This window comes from Nerophis lumbriciformis, linkage group LG34, assembly GCF_033978685.3.
Source record: "Nerophis lumbriciformis linkage group LG34, RoL_Nlum_v2.1, whole genome shotgun sequence".
NCBI lineage: Eukaryota > Metazoa > Chordata > Actinopteri > Syngnathiformes > Syngnathidae > Nerophis > Nerophis lumbriciformis.
The window spans coordinates 2,741,814-2,753,334 of NC_084581.2; the positions used below are offsets into that span (position 1 = coordinate 2,741,814).

Sequence of the window (11,521 nt, forward strand, 5' to 3'; positions counted from 1 at the left end):
CTATTAGTGAATTCTAGCTATATACGTATATATATATATATATATATATATATATATATATATATATATATATATATATATATATATATATGAAATACTTGAATTTCAGTGAATTCTAGCTATAAATATACTCCTCCCCCTTAACCCCGACCCCGCCCACCTCAACAACCCCCCCCCAATCTCCCGAGTTCGGAGGTCTCAAGGTTGGCAAGTATGCTCATGGGTGACATTACTGTCAGGCTGGAGTATACTACTTGCAGCTAATAGGCGACTTCCTGTCCAGGTTGAAGTCACAACATGGTTGCTTCTGGCCTGTCGCTGGCGCCGTTGGCAGCAGAACTGGGTGTGGCCTTCTTGATGGAGGTGAGCCGAATGTGAGTGGTGCTGTGCAGGTAGCTGGCCTGGCGCTGTGGGCGAGGGCGGCGACCGCATCGCAGCTGACTGGAGAGAGACGGAGAGAAAGCGTTCGATGGCCGGTCATGTGACCACGCGGATGGCTCGAGGCGATCACCTGTTGAAGTGGCGGCGAAAGCTGTCGCTCAGCAGGTAGAGTGCGAAGGGGTTGACGCAGGACGAGGAGAAGCTGAGAATGCGTGATAGCAGCGTGACGAGCAGGTGGGCTAGGGACACGTCCATCTGCTGGTAGTGGAAGGAGCGGTACATGTAGAGCACGTGGTTGGGCAGCCAGCAGAGGGCGAACAAACCCACGAAGACCAACACGATCTTAGCCAGACGCTTCCTGGTCTCCATCTGCAACACCCCAGCGTTAGCATTAGCATGCCAACAACATGCTAACGAGCACGTAACATGTTTACATAAGCAGGAAGCTCACAGGGGTCATTCACGTGCACCCACACAGGTCAGCGCTCGCTCACAAAAGCTCAACCTTTGACCTCCTGATGCTGACCTCCTTTTGCTTGTTGTCTCTGAAAGGCGCGGTGCTAACGTTGTGCTGCCAGTGTGTGGAGGTGGAAGGTCAGGTGGAAGATGTCACCTGAGAGCACCTTGAATAAAGGATGTTTGCTAGAAAAGGTCAACCACTGATGAATATTCCTCACGTCTTTGTTATTCAGCTTCTTTCAAGCTAACAGAACTTACCGCAACTTCATCAACCTTCTATCCTCCTTCAAATTCCTCATGTCCACAACAAGGATGGTACAGAAACTTGCTAACATAAACTGCAATAACTAGAAAGAATAATGCTAAAAATATTATGCGTGTTATTATTAATATCAATATTAGTATAGTAGTAGTGGTATATGGTATTGTACAAGCATTGTAAGTAATAGCATAGTTGTAGTGATATTTTACAAGTATTGTAAGTAATAGTAGTAGTACTGATTCAGTACTACTACTACTATTACTTACGGTACAATAGTAAGTTATAGTAGTAGTAGTAGTAGTACTGATATTGTACAAGTATTGAAAGTAAAAAGTAAAGTACCACTGATAGTCACACACACACACTAGGTGTGGTGAAATTACCCTCTGCATTTGACCCATCCCCTTGTTCACCCCCTGGGAGGTGAGGGGAGCAGTGAGCAGCAGCGGTGGCCGCGCTCTGGAATCATTTTGGTGATTTAACCCCCAATTCCAACCCGTGATGCTGGGAGGTAATGGGTCCCATTTTTATAGTCTTTGATATGACTCGGCCGGAGTTTGAACTCACCACCTTGTCTCAGGACGGACACTCTAACCACAAGGCCACTGAGCTATTATCAATCAATCAAAATGTATTTATATAGCGCCCGGGGAAGCGTGGCTCGGTTGGTAGAGCGGCTGTGCCAGCAACATAAGGGTTCCAGGTGCGGTCCCTGTTTCTGCCATCCTAGTCACAGCCGTTGTGTCCTTGGGCAAGACACTTCACCCACCTGCTCCCAGTGCCACCCACACTGGTTTAATTGTAACTTAGATAATGATTTTTTTTTACTATGTAAAGCCACTAGAGAAAAGCACTTTATAAATATAATTCACGTTACAATTCACTAATCGCAAGTGATTAAAGGGCTTTACAAACTCAATAACATCCGTTGATCTAAACTCACATCTGGGCAAGGAAAATGTCAAAAGACCCCAGCTGGGGAAAAAGAAGAAACCTTGGGAAGGGGATGCAGATAAATGAATGCACCTTCCAGGGAGATTGACCACAATGGATGTTGAGTTGGTATACTTATTGAATTATTAAATTATTAAATAGTGTGGGAGTCCAGTCTGTTGGGAAACTAAAAGATCAAAGTCATTCTTCTTCCGGACTCAGCCAGGTCAGCTACGCAGTGATGTCTGCAGCTGTGCATGGAAGAGTGATCCAATCTGGGTCACAGTTCAAGTCAGCTCGCACCTAATAATAGTAAAAGTAGTAGTAGTAGTAGTAAGAAGTATAAGTATTGTAAGTAGTAGTAGTAGTGAAACTGGACACCAGAGGTTATGGGGGCTGTCAAACTGAAGGAATCCTGACTGAGCATGGATGGCTTGCGGTAGAGCAGCTGTCCTCACATGTCCTCTATAATAATAATAATTATAATAATGGATTTGTTTTATATGGCGCTTTTCCAGACACTCAAAGTGCATATCAGTGAGAACTGAGAAGCCATCATTGATTCACTCCACATTCACTAAAGTGATGGTGGTAAGCTACATTTGTAGCCACAGCTGCCCTGGGGTAGACTGGCAGAAAACGGCTGCCAATATCCTCCTACAGCCTCTATGACCACCATCGAACATACACCAGCGTGAGTCCCAGGAATCATACCAGAATCCCTCAAGTTTTTGGACGACCGCTCTACCATCTCAGCCACGCCTGTTTTACATGTCCACACATGGCCCCACATATCCAAACATGTCCTACCTGTCCACACCTGTCAATACCTCATGCACATCTGTCCCACATGTTCATACTTGTCCATGTATGTCCCCACATGTCCACACCTGTTTCTTGGTGTGCTCACTGAGCTCTCCCGGCATGTTGTGTGCACTTCGTGTGAGCGTGCGAGCAATGTGGTAGTAATACACGGAGATGACGGCCAGCGGGAACAGGAAGTAGACCAAGAAGATCATCACTGAATGGACCTTGGGATGCGTCCGGTTGGACAGTGGGTACGGGACGCAGTTGACGAAGGTCATGTTTTCACTGTCCCTTTGAACCTGACAAGGGGAGGAACCAAAGGTGAGACCGCTGTCTGGTGTCTCAGGCGTTACCTTTAGCGCTACCTGCATGGAGACCACTTGGGAGAAGACGGCCTCGGGGATGGCCAGCAGGATGGACAGCAGCCAGATGGACGCAGCCTTCACGCATGTCCACAAGACAGCACCAGATGTCTGGATGTCCATGGGCTTTACGATGGCCTTGTACCTAAAGAACATGTTAAGAACATGTGAAGAACAGAGGATGAACAGTTGAAAAATATGTGAAGAACATGTGACAAACAGGTGAAGAATAAGTGTAGAACATGTGAAGAACAAGTGGAGAACAGTAGCAGTAGGACCCTGGAGGTATGTGGTCCTACATGTTTCAACATGGTCCTGGATCAGTAGGCCGTAGAGAAGAGTATTTTGTTTTTGCAGTCAAGTGTCAGCTGTCCATCTTGGTCTAATTATAAGCTCATCATGAACTTGAGGCTCATTAGAGCTCGTTAGAGCTCGTTAATGCTTGTTAGAAGCCATCAAGGTCGGACTACAGCTGAGTGGTCAGGAAATTAGTTTGCTGTTAGCAGCTAGCATTACACCACTGATTGCTAATGCCGTCTCAACAGTGACGGCCAATCAGTGAACGTTTATCAAGACTATAAAGAACAGGAGGTGACATCACTGTCCTTTCTACAAGATGTCATCATCATCTTTTCACCACCGTGGACAGGAATGGAGACGATTGATTAGGTACATCAGCAATAAGACTTAATCAATATGGAACACATTAATGGTGATGATAATAATCATATTGATTTGTGATTAAGGGCTGTACAAATAAATTGTGATGGATTGATGTTTGCATGTTTTCCCCATGACTGCGTGGGTTCTCTCCGGGTACTCCGGCTTCCTCCCACCTCCAAAGACATGCACCTGGGGATAGGTTGATTGGCAACACTAAATTGGCCCTAGTGTTTGAATGTGAGTGTGAATGTTGTCTGTGTATCTGTGTTGGCCCTGTGATGAGGTGGCGACTTGTCCAGAGCGTACGCCGCCTTCCGCCCGAGTGCAGCTGGGTTAGGCTCCAGTCCCCCGCCCCCCGCCACCACCACCCACAACAACACCCCCTGTGACTCCAAAAGGATCAAGCGGTAGAAGATAGATGAATGGACGGATTGATTGATTGAATGATTGAACAAAAGTGATGAGCGGGAGGATAATATGATGATGATGATTATGATGAGGATAATAAACATTTCTAGAGATGATAATAACCATATTGATGATGATGATGAAGATGATAAACTTGTTGATGATGATAAACGTATTGATGTGATGATGATAATAAACATATTGATGATGATGATAATAAACATTTCTAGAGATGATAATAACCATATTGATGATGATAATGAAGATGATAAACTTGTTGATGATGATGAACGTATTGATGTGATGATGATAATAAACATATTGATGATGATGATAATAAACATTTCTAGAGATGATAATAACCATATTGATGATGATAATGAAGATGATAAACTTGTTGATGATGATAAGCGTTTTGATGTGATGATGATCCCATCCATTTCTACCGCTTATTCCCTTTGGGGTCGCGGGGGGCGCTGGAGCCTATCTCAGCTACAATCGGGCGGAAGGCGGGGTACACCCTGGACAAGTCGCCACCTCATCACAGGGCCAACACAGATAGACAGACAACATTCACACTCACATCCACACACTAGGGCCAATTTAGTGTTGCCAATCAACTTATCCCCAGGTGCATGTCTTTGGAGGTGGGAGGAAGCCGGAGTACCCGGAGGGAACCCACGCAGTCACGGGGAGAACATGCAAACTCCACACAGAAAGATCCCGAGCCCGGGATTGAACCCAAGACTACTCAGGACCTTCGTATTGTGAGGCAGATGCACTAACCCCTCTGCCACCGTGAAGCCCTGTGATGATGATAATAAACATATTGATGATAATAAACATATATGATAATAATAAACATAATAAATATATTGATGATGATGATGATAATGATAAACATATTGATGATGAGGATATTAAACATATTGATGGTGATGATGAAGATGATAAACATATTGATGATGATGATGATAATAATCATATTGATGTGATGATGATGATAATAAACATTGATGAAGAAAATAAACATGATGATGATAAACATTCATAACGGCTTGCAGACGCTCTTGGAAGTGTAGAGCGATTTGGCAAAAATACCCGTCAATTCTGTCTATTTTATGGCTGGCTCACAGCGTGGACACTTCGTGATCAGATACGACCGACAGACGATTCTGGATGTGGATAGATCGGGCCGTTATAGGCTGAAAGATGCGGGTACTTTCGACCTCCTCGCTAGCATGGGGATTCTTCGCTGGCTACATCCAGCGGCCTCCAAAGCAGCGGAGTTAAGTACCAGCGTGGACCGTCAACGGAAGACACGTAAGCGGTGTGAGCGGAAGCAGAAGCGGGGATGCCGAGCGGGGCTAACAACAAAGCGAAAGGCTAATCCTCAAAGAAGCGCTAGTCCGGGTGAGAAGTTAGTTAAAATAGAACTAGCCAGCGCCAGGCTGGATAATACCTGCACACATAGCAACTATTTTAGAACAATACACAACTCAAAAAATGTTTTTTCTGTGTCAGAAGTAGACATGCACTCTACTGAGGTGGCAAGTTATGATGCGTTCGGTTTATCACAACATCAAGCAAACAATCGGAAAATTCCCGTCATATCAATTCCTAGATATGGTCGTAATTATTTAAATTGCACTACACATAATAAACACAACATTATTAATATTGCTACTACGGATAATTTCAACAAAAACTCCTCAAAACAGCCCACTACCTATAATATGGGCTTCTTAAACATAAGATCATTATCTTCCAAAACGTTATTAGTTAATGAGGTCATTAGAGACAATAATCTTGACGTTATTGGTCTCGCCGAGACCTGGCTCAAACCAGACGATTTCTTTGCGCTGGGTGAGGCGTCTCCTCCTGGCTATGCGGGAGCGCATATTGCCCGTCCCATTAAAAGGGGTGGGGGAGTTGCACTCATCCACAATAAAAACTTTAATCTTACCCCGAACCTAAATAATAAATATAACTCGTTTGAGATGCTTACTATGAGGTTTGTCACACCGCTGCCTCTCCACCTGGCTGTTATCTACCGCCCCCCCAGGACCCAATTCGGACTTCATCAGTGAATTTTCAGAGTTCGTTGCTGATTTAGTGACGCACGCCGACAATATAATCATAATGGGGGACTTTAATATCCATATGAATACCCCATCGGACCCTCAGTGCATGGCGCTCCAGACTATAATTGATAGCTGTGGTTTTACACAAATAATAAATGAACTTACGCATCGCAACGGAAATACGATAGATCTAGTGCTGGTCAGGGGTGTCACCACCTCCAAAGTTACGATACTCCCGTATACTAAAGTAATGTCCGATCATTACCTTATAAAATTCGAAGTTCTGACTCATTGTCAACAAACTAATAATAATAACTACTATAGCAGCCGCAACATTAATGCTGCCACAACGATGACTCTTGCTGGCCTACTGCCTTCGGTAATGGCACCATTCCCAAACTATGTCGGCTCTATTGATAACCTCACTAACAACTTTAACGACGCCCTGCGCGACACCATTGATAGTATAGCACCGCTAAAGCTTAAAAGAGCCCCTAAAAGGCGCACCCCATGGTTTACAGAAGAAACTAGAGCCCATAAATTATCATGTAGAAAGCTGGAACGCAAATGGCGCGCTACTAAACTTGAGGTTTTCCATCAAGCATGGAGTGATAGTTTAACAACTTATAAACACATGCTTACCCTAGCTAAAGCTAAATATTACTCAAATCTCATCCACCTCAACAAAAATGATCCGAAATTTTTGTTTAGTACAGTAGCATCGCTAACCCAACAAGGGACTCCTCCCAGTAGCTCCACCCACTCAGCAGATGATTTTATGAATTTCTTTAATAAGAAAATTTAACTCATTAGAAAGGAGATTAAAGACAATGCATCGCAGCTACAACTGGGTTCTATTAACACAGATACGACTGTATCTACGAAGGATACCGCCCTCCAAAATAGTTTCTCTCTCTTTGATGAAATAACATTAGAGGAATTGTTAAGATGTGTCAATGGGACAAAACAAACAACATGTTTACTTGACCCATTTCCTGGGAAACTTATTAAGGAGCTTTTTGTATTATTAGGTCCATCAGTCCTAAATATTATAAACTTATCACTCTCCTCTGGCACTGTTCCACTAGCATTCAAAAAAGCGGTTATTCATCCTTTGCTCAAAAGACCTAACCTCGATCCTGACCTCATGGTAAACTACCGGCCGGTGTCCCACCTTCCGTTTATCTCGAAAATCCTCGAAAAAATTGTCGCACAGCAGCTAAATGAACACTTGGTGTCTAACAATCTCTGTGAACCTTTTCAATCCGGTTTCAGGGCAAATCACTCTACGGAGACAGCCCTCGCAAAAATGACTAATGATCTACTGCTAACGATGGATTCTGATGCGTCATCTATGTTGCTGCTTCTTGATCTTAGCGCTGCTTTCGATACCGTCGATCATAATATTTTATTAGAGCGTATCAAAACACGTATTGGTATGTCAGACTTAGCCTTGTCGTGGTTTAACTCCTATCTTACTGACAGGATGCAATGCGTCTCCCATAACAATGTGACCTCGGACTATGTTAAGGTAACGTGCGGAGTCCCCCAAGGTTCGGTTCTTGGCCCTGCACTCTTTAGTATGGGTGGGGGGGAGGGGAGGGGACGTTTGATCCGCGGTTTGATATATGAAACAAAAAAAAAAAGTTGGCACGTTCAGTCCACACACAGCGTGGTCATGGCGAGCGCAATAACGGAGGAGCTTGAACGCCCAGCGCCATTGAATCGGTGTGTTTATAAGTGCAGATTCGGTTGTGCAAAACGAGGGTTTTAAACACATGCTGAACGTGCTTGAACCACGTTACGACATCCCGTCGCGCACCCACTTCAGCAATAAGATTGTGCCAGATCTTTATGAGCAGGAGAAGAAAAAAGTTGTGGATGAACTATCCCGAGCATCATCTGTTGCGCTCATGACAGACGGGTGGACGTCCAGCGGAACTATTAGCGCTCACTTCATCACAGCAGACTGGGAGATGAGAAGACACGCCCCCTCTACGAGAGTCACCTTGCGCAGGTACTGACACAAGCAGTGGAGGAATGGAAGATAAAGATATCCCAGTCACACGTGATAATGCCAAAAATCAAATAATTACAGAGAATGAGGCAGGACTGGGACCACAGATAGGTGCTTTGCACATGTAGTGAATTTGGCATCACAGAAGGGAATCTCAGTCAATAGGATGGAGCGCCTCTTTGGGAGGATCAGGAAGGTTTCTTACTTCCACCCAAGCACAACAGCTGCTCATGTGCTTAAGACAAAGCAAGAAATGCTAAAGCTGCCTGCTCATACATGATGTCCCAACGAGGTGGAACTCCACTTATGATATGTTGGAGCAGCAGGCAGCTATATACTCTGCATTGACCCACAACACCCTGAAGACAAATGTCACCCTGTCTGATGATGATGTGAGAGTGGCAGATGAGGTCCTCCAGGTGCTTAAACCCCTCAAAAGTGTTCCATCTCTACTGAGCACTGAAACTTCACCATCTGTGTCAATGATCCTGCCACTGAAAACAAGTATTCTACAATCCATGGCTCCAAGTGTGGAAGACAGCAGCATCACTCCAGATGTCAGGCTTTATTTCACTACCTATGTTTCAAGGAAGATGATGTTTCTTCTTATGTTGCACTTAAACTTGTTTTTTATTAATGGTCATTGGTCCAAGTTTAAAGAAAGGAGGAATGCCTTTTTATGTTGCACTGTTTTTCATTAATTATGTTAAAAGGAAAATAAAAATGCATGTCAAGTTGATCAACAGATTGTATTATTCTCCAGTGCAATAACAGTACTGAAATGAAGGCAAAAAGGGCATTAATGGGAGCTTTAAAAAAAAAGAAGAAAAACAGAAGTAACTAAATAGTTACTTTTCACAGTAACGCATTACTTTTTGGTGTAAGTAACTGAGTTAGTAACTGAGTTACTTTTGAAATAAAGTAACTAGTAACTGTAACTAGTTATTGGTTTTCAGTAACTAACCCAACACTGGTGATAATGAAGATGATAAACATACTGATGAGGAGAATAATAAACATATTGATGGTGATGATGAGGATGATAAACATGTTGATGAAGATGACGATAATAAACATATTGATGATGAGAATAATCAAAATACTGATGTGATGATGATGATAATAAACAAATTGATGATGATGATAAACATATTGATGATGACGATGATAATAAACATTGATGATGATGATAAACATATTGATGATGATGATGACGAAAATAATAAACATATTGATGTGATGATGATGATGATGATACACACATTGATGATGAGGTCAATATAGATACTGATGTGATGATGATGATAATAAACATATTGATGATGATGATAAATATTGATGATGATGATGATGATGAAAATAATAAACATATTGATGTGATGATAATGATGATAATAAACATATTGATGAAGAAAATAAACATATGAGGATGATAAACATTCATAATGATGATAATAAACATATTGGTGGTGATAATGAAGATGATAAACATATTGATGAGGAGAATAATAAACATATTGATGATGATGATGAGGATGATAAACATATTGATGAAGATGACGATAATAAACATATTGATGATGAGAATAATCAAAATACTGATGTGATGATGATGATAATAAACATATTGGTGGTGATAATGAAGATGATAAACATATTGATGAGGAGAATAATAAACATATTGATGGTGATGATGAGGATGATAAACATATTGATGAAGATGACGATAATAAACATATTGATGATGAGAATAACCAAAATACTGATGTGATGATGATGATAATAAACAAATTAATGATGATGATAAACATATTAATGATGACGATGATAATAAACATATTGATGATGATGATAAACATATTGATGATGATGATGACGAGAATAATAAACATATTGATGTGATGATGATGATGATGATGATGATACACACATTGATGATGATGACAATATAGATACTGATGTGATGATGATGATAATAAACATATTGATGATGATGATGAATATTGATGATGATGATGATGATGAAAATAATAAACATATTGATGTGATGATAATGATGATAATAAACACATTGATGATGAGGATAACACAAATACTGATGTGATGATGAGGATAATAAACATACTGTATTGATGATGATGATGATGATAAAATAAACAAATTGATGATGATGATGATGATAAAAATAATAAACATATTGATGATGATGATGAAGGCGTGGCCGCACCTGTCGGCGCTGAGAGCGGTGAGCGTGAAGACAGACACGCCGACGGAGGTGAGCTGTATTGCGGGTATGAGCTTGCAAGCGACCTCTCCGAGGATCCATTGGTGAGAGAAGAACCGGAAGGCGTCTACCGGCACGCAGGTGAGGATCAGCAGGAGGTCTCCTGCCGCCAAACTGCTGATGAAGATGTTGGGCACACTCCTCATGGCCGCGGTACTGATGAAGATCTTCATGAGGGTCACGTTGCCCACAAGACCCACAGCGATGATCAGCGTGTATGCCGAGGCTATGACGCAACGCACGGCAACGTACGCGCTCGTCTCCCCACCGTCCGACGACGCCTGGCTCCAGTTGGACCCTAGAACCTCCATGGGAAGTCCGGACGGAAATTCATCGTCCATCGCTGCGTCGGAAGCTCCCGCCGAGACACCGCAGGCGCGTAAAGATGCGCGCGTAAATGCGCGTGGGGACCTGTGGACGTGCGTGTGAGGCTGACACGCGACTAGTGCGCACAAGGAGCAACAAGCGCCTTTTATTTCTCAGAAAGAGAGAGAGCATCTTCATCATGTTCTTCTTACGTATCTTCATCATCCCTCATGGTGCTCTTCAAGGTTCCTCATCATTCATCACCATCATCTTTATCACTCCACCATCCTAATCATTCCTCATCATACTCTTCATCATTTATCATCTTCATCACTCTTTTCCATTGAAGGAATGTATTAGTTAGATTAGCGTCCATAATGTAAAAAATAAGTAGTAGAATGCAGTAATGTTTAGTGAGTGCATACTATCTTTTTCGAGCTTGGCTCTGTGCTCAAGTCTCCTCTGCCTCTGAAATAGAGATTCTTTAAAAATAAAATAAAATAAAGAATTGTTAATCTATTTCAGAGGCAGAGGGGACTTGAGCACAGAACCAAG

The 11,521-nt window shown here is 42.5% G+C and overlaps 1 protein-coding gene across 2 annotated transcripts; it reads right to left on the reverse strand.

Annotated features, from left to right (window-relative positions):
- Positions 1-290: 290 nt before the first annotated feature.
- Positions 291-11,088, reverse strand: nmbr (neuromedin B receptor). 2 transcript variants are annotated; one of them, XM_061929352.1, is made up of 5 exons: positions 10,604-11,088; positions 3,208-3,349; positions 2,926-3,141; positions 512-750; positions 291-441 (listed from the first exon to the last, which is right to left on the reverse strand). In XM_061929352.1, the coding sequence occupies exons 1-5, from the start codon at positions 10,999-11,001 to the stop codon at positions 291-293; spliced, it is 1,146 nt and encodes a 381-aa protein (XP_061785336.1). In that variant the 5' UTR covers positions 11,002-11,088. The 2 variants fall into 2 exon arrangements, with proteins under 2 accessions (XP_061785336.1, XP_061785337.1); XM_061929353.1 differs by having other exon boundaries at positions 10,687-10,768.
- Between the last annotated feature and the right edge of the window lie 433 nt (positions 11,089-11,521).